General features: G+C 38.2%; 2 protein-coding genes across 6 annotated transcripts in view; one reads left to right on the plus strand and one right to left on the minus strand.

Moving 5' to 3' along the window:
- The window catches only part of ctnna2 (catenin (cadherin-associated protein), alpha 2), a 489293-nt gene that overhangs the window by 341009 nt on the left and 127666 nt on the right, over window positions 1-20618 (plus strand). The gene's annotated exons all lie outside the window — the stretch shown is intronic.
- lrrtm1 (leucine rich repeat transmembrane neuronal 1) lies at window positions 15102-20037 on the minus strand. Its single transcript, XM_058790134.1, has one exon. It carries the CDS (start codon window positions 18956-18958, stop codon window positions 17384-17386), a length of 1575 nt encoding a protein of 524 aa, XP_058646117.1. The 5' UTR covers window positions 18959-20037; the 3' UTR covers window positions 15102-17383.

The raw sequence follows: 20618 nt of genomic DNA on the forward strand, positions 1-20618 counted from the left end.
AGCCTGACATAAATTATGAACTATGAGTTTTATTTAGTGGCCTAAACTGAGCAAAATTTAGCAGTTTTGTGCAGATACTGATAATTATATGCCCAAAAAGTAAGATTAAATTATAATAGCTTGTAATTTAAATTGTAACATAAAATGCATATTAAAGGGATAGTTCACCCAAAAAATGAAAATTCTGTCATTAATTACCTCACCTGTAAGACCTTCGTTCATCTTCGGAACACAAATGCAAATGTTTTTGATGGAATCCGAGAACTTTCTGACCCTGTATAGACAGCAATGTAACTACTATGTTTAAGGCCCACAAATGTAGTAAGGACATTGTTAAAATAGTCCATGTGATATCAGTAGTTTAACCTTGATTTTATGAAGCTATGAGAATACTTTTTGTGCGCAAAGAAAACAAAATTAAAGACTTCTACAATTTCTTCTCTTATGTCAGAACGTTGGCTCCTGTGTCAGCAGCATGACACAAATGTGTCGTGGTACTTTCGTGAACATGTGTTGAAGACTGACAAGGAAGATAAGAAATTGTGCAATGAAGTCGTTGTTTTTGTTTTCTTTGTGCACAAAAATTATTCTCATAGCTTCATCAATTTAATGTTGAATCACTGGTGTCACGTGAATTATTTTAACGATGTCCTTACTACCTTTTTGAACGTGGTAGTTGCATTGCTTTCTATGCAGGGTTGGAAAGCTCTCAGATTTCATCAAAAATAACTTAATTTGTGTTCCGAAGATGAACGACGGTCTTATGGGTTTGGAATGACTTGAGGAGTAATTAATGACAGTATTTTCATTTTTGGGTGAACTGTATACCAGTTGTCGCTATATATCTCACAATAATAGTAAGTATGAGAGATGTGCTAAAACATTCCTTAAATCATGTTGATAATTTAGAGGTCTTTAGAATTACAGTGTGCTTTTTAAGTTAAGAAATGATAGTGCTTTCCTCCTCAAAATGGGAGGAACATTTCACCAAATAAACAATGGGAATGGAAACACACATCATTGTTTATGCATTTATATATCACAGTGTATTTTTGGCAGATTAGGTTGCTTGTAAAAGGGCACTTTAGATTTGCTCAGCAGCAAATTGGAGAGCAGGCTGCTCTAAGTGACCGAATGGTCTGTGTTCGACTCCTGCAATCCATTGCAGCTTTGAAGTATTCCCTTTTCACATGGCCATGCCCACAGGCAAAGTTCTCACACTTGGCCGAGCCAGACACTTTCGTTGCATTCTCCATCCATTGCCATCCAGTTGTTGTGAGCGAGAGGGAAGAGCGCGTGGTGAGTGAGTGAAACCAGAGGAGGAGGGCGTGCAAGCGAGGAATGAAGTGATTGTTTAGCATGAAGGAGAGGCGGACGACATTCATCAGCTGCCACATAACCATAAAAGAGAGCTTAGTCACACATGAGAGTTAGTGTGTGCAGGTGACAGGTTGAGCCCTCTGTGTCTGAGCACTGTGTGCCACATGCATGCATCTGTGTTACGATTCAGACAGGGTTTAAGTTCGGATACCGGCTCAGACCAGACTTTGCGTTCTTGATGATCTGATCTTTCTGCTAGTGCAGTGTTTGATAACCCTTAAAGGTGTGTGAGGGAACTGCAGGGGCTTTGTGAGTTCATGTAAAGCTAATAATTAATTAAATCAAATGTAAAATTAAAATAGCTGGACAATTGATCAAAATAACTTGATTTGATTTTAGCACGATTAAACCAAAGGCTGTGATTTAAATAAATAAGTATCTTCAAATTTAGTCACATAATATAAAAAAAAAAAAAAAAAAAGTGTACAGAATTTAAAAAAGTAAAAGCTTGAGAGTTTGAACTTTTTTTAAGTGAAGAGACATACATATTGATAACTTGTAGTGTAAAATACTGCTAATAATAATAATAATAATTATTATTATTATTATTATTATTAAAACAGAAATACATGTGATTTTTTTTTTTATAAATACTACTACTACTACTATTTTAGTAAATACTACTACTACTACTAATAGTAATAATAATAATAATAATAAAAACTGTGAAATAGGTATTAAATAGGTTTCAGCAGCAACGATGTGAGATGTTTTCATATGAGATAATATCGCTATTAAAATCCCCAAATATGACTATATTTGCAATATCGTTTGTGCCAAGTTGTGCAGACCTATATCTAAATAATTATATATATATATATATATATATATATATATTATCTGTTTACCTGCATATACTTTTACCATTAACTGCCATCAGAGAACCATACATATGGGTCAAAATATTAACCTAAAATCTCTGGGGGTACTAAAATATTTTACATTAGTTAAGTACCAATAGGTTTGGGTTCCATATAGGTCTTTTAATTCAGTTACTTGATAAGGATATTGTTACATATTTATTTACATATAAAGAACAAACCAAGGAGCAGCCTGTTTGAATCAGAATCTTCACTATTGTAAGTAATGTTGTTAAGAAAAGAAGCATGTGCTATGAAAGTGTAGAATATGTTTTATTTAAGGAAGTGTAGCAGTTCTGTTTGTTCCATAGGTGTGACATTTACGGCATGATTATGTATGTGAATGTGCAAGCTGTTCACAAACACATTTGTTAGCATCAGTTGTGTCCTCTAAATGTCAGAGGTCGAGTCACATGCATTTGACTGTCTCCTGCAGACACCCACGGTCCTCAGCATGACTGTATCTTTCAGAACACTCTGAATGGAGCTCAGAGGAAAAATGAACGAGATAGAGTTGTTTTGTCGATAGAGAAAAGTCTCTTTTCCACCAATTTCCTGGCCAATTTCCTCCAGCTGCATTCTCCTCAGTCTCTGGAGTTGACAAGTATACTCTGAGGCATCTCCCTTGAAGCAGCTACAAGGTGCTATGCTTCATTTCACAATTCATCCTTGCTGCTTCAGAATTATTGTCCTCTTTAGGTTTTGGGCTACATTTCATTTATTTCCAATAAGCTGCAAGATCATGACACAAATGTTGTTTTGTTGAAAATATATACAGCTAAAAAAATGTATCATTATTAGTTATTTGTATGTAGAATTTTAGAGACTGTCAATGCCTTAACATTGTACATTTCAATGTCCGTTCAAACACAAATGTCAACTTGCCTTTATTTTTTTATAGTGATTTATACAACAGAGATTTGTTTAAAAGCCGCTTCAGAGTACTGAATGCGAAAATAAAAGAAAGTTTATAAAGTTTATTATGAAACAAGTCCAATTCAGCAATAAGCTGTACTCCACTGAAGACAGCAGTGTCATTATTAAATTCATTTCGAGTTTTATTCTCAGCCGATAGTGTCAGTGTCGTCAAAAATGATAGAAACATGTATGGAAACTAATGAGTTAACATTATAGTTGTTGAGGAGAATAATTTGTGTTCCAAATCTATCATTAGTTTGAACCAGAGTTGGAACATCTCAATTACTGTATCTGTCCTTTGGCACATCATTATTGTTTACTTGGCACTATGCTTATATTTGGCACTGTAATATATCCAGCTCTGAATAAACAAGTTATTAAGATTTGTTTGTCTTTATAATTGATAGGACAGTAGCAAGTCATCAGGAAGGAATGGGTAGAAGAGGGGAAAGAGGTTTGAGAATAATCCAAGCTTGATTCACACTTGGGTTGTGTGCACATAAGCACCATTGCACACATGTATTAGGCCAAATCTCAAACTAGTGATTAGGGGTTTTGCTTTGTTTGTGGTAAGTATCGAGCCAGCATACGAGACTGTTCATGCTAAAACAGGGCTCTAGACACATTCTTCCAACTGGTCGCTCTTTTGCGACTAACTTTGTCAGTTGGTCGCAGGAGCACATAATTTGATCGCTATATTTATTTTTTTATTTTTGCTACAACATGGGATTAATCAATGCATGCTGATGAACTTTTATCATAGTTTATAGTTATATGGTAACGAGTGTATTATTTGACAAAAATGAATAATATGAGGCATGGCATACACCACATGCTGTATTATATACCGACTAATAAATTACAGAATGCTAGCAAACACTGAGGAATCAAATAAAAAAAATAAAGAAAGCCTCCATAGTGTAACGTGAGGTAAACAGCAAAGATACAAATCTTTTTTAAAATGAAAACAAAAAGAAAAGTAAAACTAAACTGGCTGTCAGTGACAGGACTTGCTTTTTTTTTTTTTTTCTCCACAAGAATACCAACATGTTCACCTTCTCTGGTTTAAGAAGCGGTCTTTTATTTTACTTTAGTGTGAAAACCAAATCCTCTGTCAGCCATCGTTTCCTCAATATTTGCATCATTTTTGCCGCGCGCTGCGCGCACCTTTGCACTTATACTAACGCGGCAAGTAGCCTATAAACCAGACTCTACCTCTGTCACTCTCTTCATGTAATCAGTGAAATCTGACTCCTGCAATACTGTATGTGCCGTGGCTCTTCAACGCTCGCTATGGAGTAGCGCAGACCACGCATTCACACAAATGCGACCACATCAAATTTTAACTCACACATTCTCAAAAAACTGTCGCAGTCTAGAGTCCTGTAAATAGTAAAACTTTAGCTAACAAATGTAAATACTTCATAAACAGGGCGACAATAAGCCGGAAGTAGAGAGCAATATGGCTGAATGGTAGGCAATGGGGTTTTTATTGTGTGAACTCATTAAAAAAATAAAAAGCAACTGATACTCTTTCTAGGTCCCTAGTTATTTGTAACAGTGCCACCTAGCCAATTTTACTCCAATAGAGGATTCAATCCTAAAACCAACAGGTGCAAAGACTACACCCATAAAAAATTACTCAGTATCACCTTTCCACCTTATTTTTAAATTTGAGCCAACTTTGAATGTGCAAGGCTTTGCTTTAATGCACTTTCTTGTTCCTCTACTGCTCTACCTACAGTGGTTATTGAAAGGGTCTCACACACACACAGAAAATAACTTACTCCAATGTTGAAAAAATAAGGTCTTTTTTCCCAAGAAAACTCATTTCAAATGCAAAACACAAGTGCTTAATAAAATGTATCATTTAAACGTAAATATTGTATGGTTCTAATATGTACACTTTAGGTACTAGTATGCGGTTCTAGGACTGCAGCATCATGAACTCAATTTATGACTGATTTATGTTGCACTTATTTTCTAGTATAAAATGCAGTAAAATCTGATGACTTCGGCATTAGTTTAATTTATAATTATTTTTGAATTCATTATTTATGGTAAAACAGAGAATGAGTTCTACACTCATATTGTTAGCAGAATGCATTATCAGATTATCCAAAATATTTAATAAATGAACACACAGGGGAAAGAGGATGTGTAGAACTTCGTTAATGACGTCTGGTCTAATTTAGTGGATATCTTTGAAGCTTTCTGTGGATTTTGTATGGGCATGACGCACAGCAGAGTGGAGTGGCTCATCCAATCAAATTTCAGATGCGGAATCATCCATTTCATAAATATGTTTTTATTCTGATGCATCACTATCAGTGTCAAATCCCCTTTCATTTTCTGTCACGCACAGATCATACATGTCAAGCTATGCGTATGTTTACATTCAGCCATTTTCCTGGACTCCTGCCTTGGATCACATTATGGCTTGGCGGAGCACCGAGCCAGTTTAACGTTATTATAGCAGACTGACTCGCATAAGCTGACACTGACTGATCATGTTGCACATAGTGTGGTCTTGCCCAATTCATCTGTTTTAAAACAAACTCCCTTCAATTTATCTGCCGCCTCTGAGCCCGGACAGCATGCTTATGCACTGATAAAGTGTGCTAAGCTAAGAGTTTCCCCATTCATTAGCATTAGTTATTCCGAAACCTGTTCAATATTTACACTAGAGAGGATAAACGCAATTTTTCTGCAGGGGATGTTGGCTACACTACAGACCGAACGCCAAACGCTTCCCACTGTCACACCAACCACGCATCTGGACCCATCGCCTCCAGCATTCTCCGCACTGAAATAACCCTCAGAATGGGATGCCGAGGTGGATAGATAATCTCAGCGGAGTAAATATTCATTTGGGTAGTTGAGCCGGTAGTTTGGGACGCAGGGAATGGAACTAAAAAAAAAAGATCTTCCGCGCTACCATTATTTAGAGTGCGGATGGGGCCGCTCTTTGCCTGAGTCTGCATTCATAAATCTCCTCTTGGCTCCATGAATGTAATCAGGTGCTTTGCAGAGGACACACACTGGCACAACACACTCCATCTCTCTTGTCAACAGCCGAGGCAACTATATGGAGGGGTGTGATGGCGAAACTTGCGCTTTTGGAATCAAAAAAAGAGGGGAGATGCATAAAGCAGAAGCCTTTATTTATCTTCCCACTCAGCCATTTTGAAACGCAGCAAAGCAGTGTTTTACCATGCCATGTTTTGCAAAAGGGAGAGGACAGAGTTCAAAGAGTGGGCAACGAGAACAATGCTGTTTGTGCCGTATGGGTACGTGTGTGTTAATCTTTTGAACACACACACATGTAGGCATAGACACTTGCTTTAAGGATTGTCAGGGGCCTGAGCATGAAACGTACCATCTGTCTAAACTACAGCACCACAGGTCTTTGACACCTCTTTATTCTGTTTCATCTTCACTCGCTGCACATAGTTTTCTCTCTTTATTTATTTCTCTCTCTCTCTCTCTGTCTTTCTTTCTCACTCTCGTTCTTTCACTGTTATGCAGCCTGATCACAAATGCGTTTGAAGGATTGTCTTGTGCTATGTTGCTGCCTTTTGTTCATCTTTTGGTAGAATTTGTAAATGTCTTACACATCTTTTTTTATCTGAAACATTTGCATTTATAGTAAACAAATAAATGAACAAGTGAAAGGGATTGATTAGTGTATGTGCATTTAAATAAAAAAAAATTTGCATTTGTGTGTGTATACACACTGAAGTATATCATTCTGACCATCTTTCTTTCCTTTTTCCCCCTCCTCTGCTTCCTCCTCTACCTGCTGGTCTCTATCTTCATGTGTTTCCAAACTCTTCTTAAATAGGTAAGTCCTTTATCTTTAAAATATCCCATCATGCTTCATGGGGCTTATTTATGTTTTAAAACACACTTTGTTATGGATTCATAAATATTCAGAAACACTTGTTGATTGGAATATTTAAAATGTATCTACAGATATCAGTATAGTATGCAGTCTAATATAGTAAACAGCCTACTGCATATAGGTGCAACAGTATTTTCCCATTGGGCTATTTTAATTGGCTGATGTCCAGTCTAATCGCCTCACTGGTTGATTTTAAGTGTCAGTTGTTTCACATTTTTATTTTAAGTAGTGCTGCCAAACGATTAATCGCATCCAAAATAAAAGTTTGTGTTTACATAACATATGTGTGCACTGTGTATATTTTAAACACACATACAGTATATATTTTGAAAATATTTACATGAATTTGCATGTATATATATATTTATATTCATATAATTTATATTATATATAAATATATTTACTATTAAAAACTTAACATATTTTTCTGAAATATACACATACTTTTATATATACACAGTACACACATAATGTATATTATGTAAACAAAAACTTTCATTTTGGATGTGATTAAATGTGATTAATCGTTTGACAACACTGAATTTAAGCAAGTATAAGTCTAGTTTAAGTTTTCTAAGTTGTTCTGTGTTTGTTTTATAGTTTTATAGAGTCAGTCACATTCATTAGAATGTATAAAAGTAAATTAGTTGATCATCTCTCATGAAATAATGAGAAGAAAGTTGCAGGGTGTTTGACTTTGTTTATGGTGTTAGTGATCTAATCGCAGCCCATGATAAATGCAATCTCTTTCTCTCTTTATGTGGATGTCCGTCTGTGCTAACACTAACTACATAAGTGACACTTTTTACTTGAAATCCACTGCTTAATTTAAATCGGATTTGTGGCTCTCTTTGTGGGAAACATATATTAGCATGCCATAATGCATGCAGAGTTCATGGTGAATATTTGAAAGGCCCATACATAACACATAAGGAGACTTTAAGTTTCCTCATTGCTGGTTCAGTGAAAGAGAGCCGGTGTGCATATCATATACATTCTGTTCTAAAGCCTAGTGAACTTCCTATGGAGGCAACATTTGTAGATGCGCTCATGACATGAAGCCTGTCCAAAAAAATAGGCAGTTTAATTATGCTGCCTTGTAAGATATCTTCTTTTGGCCAAATTCAAAGGAATCATTACTTATTTCTGTCACAAAGAAGGCAGTGCCAGAATGCATTGTGCCAAGCTCAGTGAAAAATAAATCTAAGGCAAATGATGAAAAAAAACGAAACAAACAATAAATAAATAAGCATGTTAGTTTGCTTGTTAACACTAGAACTACTAAAATTCTATAACTACTAGAATGGCCATAGCGGTCATTTTGATCGTTCACTGAACTGAATGCCATTTTTGTCATATCATATAACATTTGAAGCTTTTATCAAGGTTTTACAATGAATCTTTGAATGTCCGTCGTCATGTTTTATGATGCCATCACCCTAAAAAATACAATATTTTTTGTAATATATAATTGTGTAAGACCACTCCCAAATGTGCGTACCTCACTCTGTGTCCGGCAAGCGGTAGAGCAAATGTGTTGTAGTGTTGTAGCCTATCTGAAAGCCTAAATGCCAACAAATATGAAATGAAGCAGAATATTTCGCTAGATAATAGATGTTGTGAATTTTGGAAATTATTATATTTCCAATACATTTTGACTATTGTACTTTACAACGCTCTGGAGTTATTGTATATTTGTATAGTTATTATGTCAGTCTTGTCATGGCTAAGATTAACCTATATGCATTAGCTATATACAGTTTACGCAAGGGTAATAATAATAATAATAGGCTAATGGCTATTTTGTCATAGCATTGAAGTAGGCTATTTTTTTGATAACAGCCAGGCTAGTCTCAGCCTAACATACCTGGAACCGTGACACATTGAATGACAGCAGTTGTTGAATTGGAGGTGTCCACCTGTTTTTGTGTTGTTGTTGTTTTACAAAAGGGAATTTTAGCTTAACACTAGAATATAAAAACAACTAGAAGGCAACGGGTTTCCTAAATTTTTTAAAGTTAAGTCAATTTTCACTTTTTACAGTGTAGGCAACAGTGACATGTATCTTCAACTGCGGGAAAAAGACGCAAAAACTGGAATTATACGCCGTCTGTAATGCGAACTGTCAATTTGACCGCTATGGCCATTCAAGGTAGAAATACTCAGAACTCTTTTGTGTTTTGTAATTTTAATAAAATAACAACGTTAGAATAAAATATACACACATTTAGGAAAAGTCAGGGTATTATAGTTATATTGGTTTTATTTCGATTAAGTTATTACATTGCTTAAGTTTAAAAACGGTCAAAATGACTGCCTTGGTAGTTCTAGTGTTAATTCCTATTTGCACTTCAGTTTACCAAATAAGCCATATTTAAGTTGAAATATAACATTGCCGACAATTTTTTTTTTTTTTTTTTTATTAAGTAGAACATTAAATGCTGTGTAAAATACTCTGAGTTTAGTTTATCATTGGTTATTGAAAACCCCCTATTTATTCAGCAGTCAGCTGGTTATACAGGCTTTTTTTTTTTTTTTTCCTGGTGCCTTCATTGTCCTTCTCAACACAATCAAGATTCCTTATGCTTCCCTCCTAATCCCATTTTTTGCGCAGCATCTTTGATATCCCGTTGGGCAGAGGAATTACTGCGGAAATTACTGCTCTGCAAGATTTCTTTTTCATCCTGTCAGAGCAGAGAGTGTTCAGCTGTTCAAATACAGATATCAGGTGCTTTGTGTTTTTGTCACTTTGAATCTCATAACCCACTATTCGCACTTTGAGATACTGAAGAGAGATGTAATTGGCACACAATAGATAAATCAGCAATAAATAACCTCAAATATAGCAATTAGCAGTTCAGCAGGTATGGGAAGTTACTTTCATCAGTCACATTGCAACTTTATTGTCAGTCACATTTCACCAATGTTGATATCACCTACTTCATGTTCCTAGAGTAATTATTAAATTTGATATGCACGTACTTCATGACAAGCAAAGTCATTGCACGTACTTCATTGGACAAGTGGTTTATGAGTAGAAGATTTTAAAAGCTTTTACCTACATTGTAAAATATTGAAAATAATGTCCAGGTGAAACTTAAGGGTCCTTTGAGAAAGTTTGTACCCTGTTAGTATGAGACTCTTATGTGAAATTGTAAGACTCTACCTCAAACAGTAAAGCAGAGATTATGTTGCAAATATTGCAAATTGAATTGCTAGTTGCAAGGTAACCATAAATTCCATGCATCTCATAATTAAATAAAATGCAAATTAGAATGCTGCATTGATGACGCATTTCTGTAGGCCTAAACCTGAAAACGAGTTAGCATTTTATTTAGTTCTTAGTTAGTTCCATCGTCGTGAAGTCATTTGGTTTTTGAATATGTTTTTAGTTAAATGCTTATAATAATGTCTATAATTAACACAAGCCTAGATATTTTCACATTTTATTCTATGCCATAAAATACATCATTAATACCCCAGTTGCTAACAAGTGGCTAAATGGGACTACAGAGGTTTCCAGCGACATTAAAGATCATCATGCCAAACTTATCAAAATGTCATACTTGTCAAACTCAAAAACTTTTGGTGGCCACAGAGTTCAGTTTCTGCAGTCATCCAAAATTGAATGGAAAAAATCCTGCTGGGTTTTTGTTAAGAGAATCAGATTGATGCTACCGTCATTTCTGGGCTGGCCTACAGAAAATACGTGATCACTGCAGTACTCGGGTTCATTTTTAAAGAAGCATAAGGTTACGCATAATCGAAGCATCTTTAGTAGTGTCCCCGACTAAGGATTTTCATAGTCGAATCGAATTTTCGAATCATGCCGATAGTCGACTGATAGTCGAATCATATATTTGGGGCGGGCAAAATACATTACCAAGAGTCAAGTCAGACGTTCGACAGTCATAAATACACAGGGAAAATGTGTAACGAACGCCTTACAGATACAAATGGGGTAAATAATTTTTTATGTTTAAAAATTAGTTTTATGTTTTGATTAAAAGATAGTTAATATTAAACGTCAGCGAAACCCTTAAGAATTCACAACATTTTTTTTTTACAATAGTGCTCTCATTATAACGTTATGTATATGATCATAGTTATAACGTTCTGCATTTCTGTTTTGAGCTGCGCGCGCTGAAGATGACCAGTAGAATGAAGCATATGATAGCAGGTTTTTAATCAATGGGATTTAACTAATTTATCTCACATAGAATACGCTTCGTTATTTATATAACATAACGTTAATATTACCACTCATAGGCTATCTGCACAAAATGCCCCGAATGCACATGAACGCGTTTGCGCGGCTCTGAATGAACTCCTTTTGTGGACGCGTTCTTCACGCAATAACATGCAGAAACACAACTAACACTAAAAAAATCACAGCGTTTTATTATAATAGTGTTATAATAGAAGAGATAATCACTGTATGTATAGTAGGCTGCTACAATGAAGCGCTTTACTGCAGCGTAACTCAACCAAATGCATCTTATACGAGATAAATAATATATACACGATATAAATAAACCGACTGAAACGTTTTGAAATCACTTGTTGCACCCTACCTGATCGAAAAAAAATAAAGTCTTCTCTGCCTGTGTCAATTTGAGTCTTGTTAAAGCTCCTCGGTGTCGGTGACAGATTAGAAAGCGAAACTTTAATCTATAGGGGAAATTGGATTTATTCACGCACGTTAAAATATTTATTTAAAGCTTCTTTCTTTTTAAGATTCTTATTTACAGCATTATCATAATAGGCTGTATATTAACTTATTGGGAGAAAACCGGTAGTTCGATGTGAAATCAGACACTGAGCACCCCCATATAGCCAAAATGGCATGATCAAAACACCCCGCGAATATTCGACTGTGAGATTGGGAGTCGAATCAGGCTCCTCGAATCGAAGCATCTAATCCTCGACTATTTGTGGACACCCCTAATCTTTAGTTTAGAGTTTAGAGTTGACGCTTTAAGAATACAGAGGGAGAGAGAAATAGAGCGACAGAGACGAAGGTTATTGATCCTCTTTATTGTGCCACATCTCTCTCTCTAGCTTTACTCACAGTATAGACACAGACTGCAATGCATTAATATGTCCTGATCTCTACAGTACTCTAAACTCCTCTTGTGCTCTCTCTCACACATGGTAATCATCAAAAGAGCTCTCAGGTAGCTCTGTCTCTCAAGGGTTTCTGGGAAAAGTCACTGTCAGGGTCAGCAAATAAGTACCACTGTTTTCTCACGTTTCAGAGATTCTGCATAAATGGAGAACAGCGAGCGACCCATGAGATATTCCGCTAACTTGCAGAAAATAACAATCGGCATTGTTTCCACCCTACGACTGTGTGCTCAGTTCAGCGAGAGCAGATGTTGCTGAACGTTAGCCTTCAGCATTACCGTTCTGACTTAATATGGTGCCAAATGCCATTTTATTCATTAATGTAATGCCCAAGCCGTTTACATTGGGTATGACTTAAATTGCAACAGCCTTTTTTTATGCTGTTATGTGTTGTTTCATAAAGTGTTGATGTATGTCTTCTTCCCACACACGTTAGTGTCTTCTTCATCTGTTAATAAAGATGTGGGTGTATGCATCTGTTTAAATGAGCATTTAAATCCATGCAAATTAGTCTTATCTGACACTATATGCATTTATTATATATGGCTATTTGAGTGATTTAGTTACATTTTGAAAATGTCACAATGCCCCTGTGGCGACAGTTAATGTGACGCCAGTGATGCAGATGCACATATAAGAATGATGATGATGATGATGTTGGTAATTATAATGATGAGCTGGAGGATGATAAAGCCGTCTCGCTCAGTTTACTCACATTCTAATAAAAGCAAGTTCTTTACTATAACTTTATATTGCAAATAATAAGGATGATATCGACTTGAATACATTTATGAGCCGCCGAGGGAAGCAACAGTCAATTCTTGTGTAGATCCTTAATGTTGTCTTCTAGAGTCCCGGTCATTCCTATGCATTTTGGCAGGGTATCTGTTTACGTGTGGGTGTTTTATTATGCGAGACCAGAGGCAGGGAATGGCACACAGGGGCATTCAATCAACACTGAGAGACAGCAAGCAAGGTTAATTAATTTGTTAAGCATCTGGTGCTCTATCAAGAGACTCTGATGAAATATCTGGATTTTATGTATGCTGATACCGTGACACTTAATCTAGTTTTCCCATATCACCGACCTTCTACGAATTTATGGAAGCCATTCCTTATTTCTTATGAGATGCAATATGTTTGTGTGATATTCGAGGAAACTACAAAACGTGGTCTGGGTTGTTAGGCAGCTGATTCTTGGTTCGCTTGATGATAATACTCAGAACTCAGGTCTCCTATGGTTTTTACACACCAAGGAAAATTGCTTAGATGCTTGGCATAATGGAGTTTTCTGGTGATTTATTTGAAGTGTATACTTTTTTTTTCTTAGATGTTTCTCCTGAAATTCATTAGGAGAAATGAAAATTGACACATGAACCAGTTTGACATACAGCAAGAACACATAAGTGAATCGCTTAATTTAGGTAATTTGTTCCCTGAGTGTTTTAAAGAGTTTTGAAATAGCTGTTTTGTTTTATTTTTTTATGATTTTTTATTGGTGTCTTGGGATCTTGGCAGGCCTGAGAAAAATCACTAAAAAAGTCAGCAGCTGGACTAAAATGCAAAATAATTCAAAATAATTATAAAAACTACAATAGTATGCTCATGCAAAAATAACACTCATATAAGCGTAGTTTGCGACGTTGGTCTTTTCTGAAGTTATGTAGTCAAAAAGGGCTTTCTCTTTCCTGCAGGATATAGTCTTGTAATGTTGAAGTCAGACTGTTTGATTAATCCAGTGATTTTCATAGATTGACCCGCACTTTATTTGCATTGATTGAAAATGTTTATTAGCTCTGCAGCTATTTGTAGCGTCTTGTCATCTTGCTTTGTTTACCATTGTTGACCCTCCTTAGCTCAGTGCTGTGTAACCCTCTAGTACTCACTTGAGATCTTCATATTCAGCTGCTACTTGCATGTTGCATGCACACACATACACACATATGGGCGCTCAGACTAACAAGGTCAAAAGCTAATGTCTTGCCCCCTACCACTTGGCACAACTGCTTCCCCACAGATCCAAGGGCTCGCCCCTGCTTGAATTCATGTCTTAGTGATCGACCATTGCTGTCTTTCTCTCTCTCTCCCCTTCTCTGATAGTACTGGGCATATATCCAAACGCTCCCCACACTAATTAGCCAAAATATCAATAAAAGATTGTTGTATAAATAAACCATATTCCCCCACCCCCACCATCCCATATTTGTCTCTCTGTCAACACTAACACGATATTATTTATTTATTTATTTTTGTCTGGAAAAAGTAGCAAGCGAGAAAGTCTGTAATTGGCTAAAAGCTATCCGTATCGATCTACCTCGAGCCTCATCAATAACGGTATTAATTATTAGAGTTAATTGTCAGAGCAGTAGCTCTAGTTAGAGTTTGAGGGCAGAAGGGTTTATAAGAAGCGTAAGGAGGAGGAGAGAGCTTCAGATTAAACAAAACCTCCCGCCACTTCAAATATTCATTTGCTTCTTGTGAAGAAAATAGAAAATAATAATAATTAAGGGAAAAGGGAATTCAGAACAACTCCCAGCAGCGCCAAGATGAAATGACAAACATGCAATATTGATACAAAATAAGCTAGAAGGGCTAAAAATAGGCCACAGAAGTGCTTTGATTGGAGGATGGCTTAGATTCGTTCAGAGTTGGAAAAGAGAAGGGTGAATGTAATCAAACAACTCACTCTACGTCTCCATTGTTTCCCCTGTTGCCGGTTGCCTCGTCGCTGGTACGGTTAACAGCTATTGTTAGTGAAAGACGTGTTTTTGTTTTCCTCAATCCAACCACCTGTTTTGAGAAGGGAGATTGTGAATAGCTACAATTTCTTTTTTTCCGGCCGTGCGGGGAACAATGCTGTCATCATTGTGTTAATGCTAGGAATCTGCCACTCAGTCAAATAGAGATGCTTTTTTTTTTAATGCTCTCCAGAGGATTCATTAAAAACCCAACCACACGTTGGAGTGTACATATTTAGGGGTTTGCTAAAATAAGTCATGAACAGTATCATTCATGAAATGAAAAGGGCATAGAAAAGATTGTAGTCCAAGGAGTGTCAGACCAGATGTTCTGAATAATGCATTAATGTCTTTACCTGACAGAAAACAAGCATAAACAGCAAATCAAATAAATAAATAAATAAAACAACATGACTAGATTAATCAGAAAAGGGCAAAGCGTGTCACATTGCGTATCATTTACAACAGTAGGAATACATTTTATTGGTTTAGCTTGGCTTAGCTTCATATACGCATCAAATACAGTGCTGAAAATAGAACAGTTTCATATCAAGTATTAAAGGATTCAAAGGGGGCGGGACTTTGGAATTCATAATAAAACTGTTTGATTTGATTGTAAAAATATTTGCTCAGCCTTACATTGTCCCTTTAAGGCATATCCCAGTCATAAATGACAAATTAATACTTCACACATGCACCTGGTCAGAACAAACTCAATTCCACCTTTTTAGGAGATGAAAAAAAAAAAAACACACACACTTAAATAGTTAAAATTTAAATGCATACACATACATGCTCTCTCTCTCTCTCTCTCTCTCTCTCTCACACACACACACACACACACACATATGCACACACACACCATCTTCACAGTGGCATGTCCCCTATGCGTACTAAACAAACCCATCATTATAACAGCCAAGTGAGTGAGGTGACAACATTAGATGTTGAGTGAAATCTCCCTTTTTATATTCAGCCTGCTTTTGTTGTTTAGTCCAGATACTTTACGCTGTGGTAGTAATCCTGAGCTGAGCTTAGAGACTGCATATAGATAAGCAACAGGCGTATACACACACGAACACACACAAAGCCTGGGCAAGAAAAATTCAAGGGCTTGTTGCTGCTGCGGTATCTCGTCTTCCTCTACTGCTGGTATGAACACTAGGGAGCAGCCTGTACCTTCTCTCAGAGGCCCTGTGCTTTCAGCAGCGCAGTAGCCACTAATGCGGTCTGCACACGATCTTACAATCCGCCAGGATGGTCGTTCACACAATAACAACGGCTTACCACAAGACATCTTTTAAAGTAATGTCACATTTAAATATACATCTAGAATTTGGCTAGCCTTTTTTGTGGGAGAAACAAAACTAAATAAAACCAAACCAAAGCATAATGGATTATTAATCACACCCATTTCAAGCACATTTAGATTTAAATGTTTAAGGCCTCCTCTCACTCTGATTTTTACCCCTTGGTTGAAGCTGTTTTTTTACGTGGGAAGTCTGTTGAAGCAGTGAAGGGAATTAAGGTCTTAGACACTCCTTGTCTTGTTTATTTGCACAGCACACAAATGTTCGACTTTATCATGTGAGATCCGATCAAGCCGCGTTAGCCTGTTTTGTTTTTTTGCTAGTTTGCTTAATCTATTCAGGATAGGTACAAGGGGGGCAATTGCAAACAGCCATAGCAATCAAGCTTTGCACAGTGATTATATCTCAGGGAGAGACGAGGAGATCTGAATCTTAGACTGAGGCTTAACATTTCAAATGAAGTGAAGCGCTCCCAACAGCCCTGCTTATTTACATCCTGCAATACTGCAGAGCTCTCTGAACATCTTTCCCGTGATCACAGACAAAAAAGCAACTCTCCAACTCACCTGTAATAATGAGTACTGTGAATTGCAATTAATTTATTTAAACATTTGTATTTTCCTCTTTTTTTCTCCATAGATTACAAAAGAAATAGGATAACATCTTGCATTTTATCCCCACTCTTGCATTTCTGCTGTTAACATATTTTACATAGAATCTTTTTTTTTTTTTTTTTTTTTTAAGGGTTTCTTTGTTTTGATGTTTTCCTCTCCAATTTTGTCTGTTTGTTACCACAGTAAAAATTTAGTTCTGGATGTCCTCGATAGCTTTAGAAAGTCCTAGAATATCCTGAAGTAGAAAGACACATTAAAGCTCAAATATCCACTCTTCATAAGAGAAGCCATGACAGGTCAACATAATTATTCCACATCTTTTGCATCAAGTACACAGGTGTCAGAGTCAGATTTTCCCACAAGGCTTTGAGGCTGTTGAAACCAGCACTAAATCCCTGTTTTTAGTCCATTTGCACTCGAGAAATGTTAGCTTCCTCCTGAGAGCAGCAAAATGAGGTGCCAAGTTAACGTGTGTTCCATATCCATTCATACTTTGAAACCACTGACTTTTAAAAATGGCATGGGTGGAATATCACACCTCACACTCTCGAGATGCCTGCTGCTGGCACGTGCAAGAGCCGTACTCGTTGATGATGACAAGTGCCCCCTCAATATGGTTGGGTTTGTAGTCAACGTAGTACTCGGATGCAGACGTAGTAGCCATCTGCTGCATGGTCTGCTTCTGCTTCTGCTTGCGACGCTGGCTGGTGAAGCACTGCCTCAACTGCCTGATGCCTGCTGGGAAACATTTCCAGGACACATAGAGCATGAGGACCATGATCAGGAAGGAGAAAATGAGGGCCATGGTGCCTGTCACCACCTTGTGAATCTGCATGGTGCTCTCCAGGTCATCAGCAGATGCAGTCACCGTTAAGGAGTTGGTCACCACTTCCCCACCCTCCACATCCTGCAGGTCATAGGGGTTTCTCGTCGGGCCATCGTATATGAAGCCTCTGGCACGGTTTCTAGTAGCTGTAAAGATCTGCGTTGTTGCTTCTACATTGTCCTCGCATAACTGGAAAGCGTAGACGGCATCCAGAATGTCCTCACCCTGTGCGATGTCTGGGCTGGCGCACAGCAGGCCACTGTCACGTTGTCCCTGGAAGTTGCTGAGCCAGGAAGCCAAGGCACAGACATTCCTGCTGCATTCCCAGTCATTACCCGACAGAGTGATGCTGCTCAGGGATGTCCATGAGTCCAAAATCCGCTGATCTATGTAAGTCAGTTTATTAGAGTCCAGCATAAGAGTGTTAAGGTTGGGCACACTCTCGAACACGTGTGGCTCAATGTACTCAATCTCATTGTTGGAGAAGTCAATCTTCTCCAAATGGTCCCAGGTCCAGTCAAGGGTGCTGACCACAATGGTGGCCTTATTGTTTCGCATGTAGAGGGTCCGCAAGGATATGAGGCGAGGGAAATGGGCCAGATTGACTTTCACCAACTCGTTGTGCTCCAGATGCAGCTCAGTGAGCTTGAAGAGTCCGGCAAATGAATTACGTGCCAGGCTCTGCAGCTGGTTGTAACCCAGATCCAGGAATTGCATGCTCCTGCAATCCTGGAAAATCCGCACAGGGATGAATTTAAGGGCATTGTAGCGCAAATGTAAATTGGTAAGCTTCCTAAGGCCATGGAAAAGGTCTGGCTCCAAGGATTGAAGTTTGTTATAGGATAAATCCAGTATTCGCAGATTGGGCAGAGGTCTGAAGGTCCCGTTGGGCAGGTTCTCTATCCGGTTGGTGCTCAGATCCAACTCTTTAACCCTTCGCAGCCGCTCGAAGGCGTTCTCCTCCACAATATCGATGTTGTTATGATCCAAGTAGAGCCAGGTAAGCTGCGACAGGCCCACAAAGTTCCCCTCCCGCAGCTCAGAGATGTTATTTTCGCGCAGGGACAAACCAATGGCGCTGCTCAGGTTTTGGGGGATGTCAGTCAGGTTGAGCCCTTCACAATACAACAGCTTGTTGTCGCATCGGCACGGCCTCGGACAGCTCCCCCCCACCAGTGGAACTATTTTCAGAACAATGCCCAGGGAGCACAGTATTAGCCCTGGGGGCTTCCTTAGCGGCCACTTTAGGTACAGACCAATTAGGAGGAAATCCATTAGCATGAATATCCTGCAGTGTCGTAGAGAAAAAGTCCATTGAATCTTTCAGATCTTGGTCATTTTGGATTTCGTAATTTGTAACTCCCCAAGTCTTTTCAGCTGATGTGTATTTCTAGAGAATATGGATGGTGATTTGTTACTTAAAGAATCAAGAAATCCTGCCACGTCGAAAGAAGAAGAGCAACGGCAAATAAACGACAAGTCACTTTGCTCATGTTAGATCAGAGAAAGGAAAAGAGAGGCAAAGGTACAAAAAAATGCACTCCTCGAGAATCAATCTCACATGAAAGGATGCCTACTCACCCTTTTCCAGAGGCTGACAACCTCTATTCAGTTGATCCCTTTGTGCCGACACTAATTATGTGCGAAACTAAAAAAGACCCCAGTGTGGTACAAATTCAGCCCCCCCTCCTTTTCATCGGACACCAGATCCTGGCAGACTTACAATGTCTTAGTTCTCCTCGTGTGAAAGAGCCAAAAAGAGAACGAATCCAAGTGGCATTCAGCAGGCTGGTAGGAAGTGCAAGTTTCCCGGGCTGCATGCATGAGCGCTGTCCTCTCTCCGCCGTTCCTCTGCATTGACTGTTGCGCCGATCTGTGGGAGAGACGAGTGGGGGAAAACGTGCGCGAAGGAGGGAATAATCCACTCCAAACTCTCACTCTCCCTCTTTTCCTCCCTTCTCGTCAAAGACTCCCGATCTGTCGTCGCAAATCACCATCCATAACCTAAAGTGATCACTGACCTGCACAATGTACATTGAGTGAAGCTCGTTGGCATTCTGTCAGTGCTCGTTTCGTTTCTTCACAATTATACACATGCAAAAGATGTGTGATCAGCATCATATAGCTCTCTTTTTCTTTTTCCTGTCCTTTTTTAATTCTTTGTATAGCAGTGATATCCAAAGATCATTGATGATAGTGTGTCTAGTAAGACTCAAATCTTCAGCAATGTCTTCTTTGTATGAAGCTCATTTCCTGTAGGCTGCGGAGGCTGTAGATGCTGAGGCTGAAGGCAGGCGCGGTGTATGGGGAGGAGAGAGATGCTCGATCCCTTGCAGCAGACTAGTGCACTGGCAGTGCATGCAGAAACACCTTCTGTTCACTGAGTGTCGTAAGCCACTCACAATTCAGCCCAGGCACTCTCTCTCCCTCTCTCTCTCTCTCTCTCTCTCTCTCTCTCCCCCTCCCACCCTCCGCCTCCTCCTGCTGCTCTTCTGCTCACCCTTTTTTTTTTCTTCAATGCTCTCTCTTTTTCTTTCTTTTCTTCTCTCTCCCTCTCTCTTTTCGGTGCGTGAGACAATTTGATATTTAAGAGAGGCTGGGCTTAAACTATGGTTTAAATGAAGCACGCAACTGAAATATTACCCCCCCCCCACCCCCCGATACACACTCCCTCCCTCCCTCGCTTCCTAAATGAATTGGAACATGCCATCTATCTGCCAATGTCTACTGTTAGTAGTACATGGTTTGCTCATTATTGCAGATTAATATCCTTCTAATGACTTAAGCAGTGTGTCAATTCCCTGTGGTTTGATGTGTTGAAAGTCTTGCGTAAACAAGAGGATAATTTAATCCTTTTTTATTAATTATTATTATTTCATTTATTATTATAGGAAGCGCACATGGCTACGGGTGGGCAGCACCCAAAAGGACTATCTGCTTA

This window comes from Onychostoma macrolepis, chromosome 01 (assembly GCF_012432095.1).
Source record: "Onychostoma macrolepis isolate SWU-2019 chromosome 01, ASM1243209v1, whole genome shotgun sequence".
Lineage (NCBI taxonomy): Eukaryota > Metazoa > Chordata > Actinopteri > Cypriniformes > Cyprinidae > Onychostoma > Onychostoma macrolepis.

Bases quoted from the DNA above. Each gene is read 5' to 3' on its own strand.
- lrrtm1 (XM_058790134.1), bottom strand. From the start codon at position 18,958: ATGCTAATGGATTTCCTCCTAATTGGTCTGTACCTAAAGTGGCCGCTA.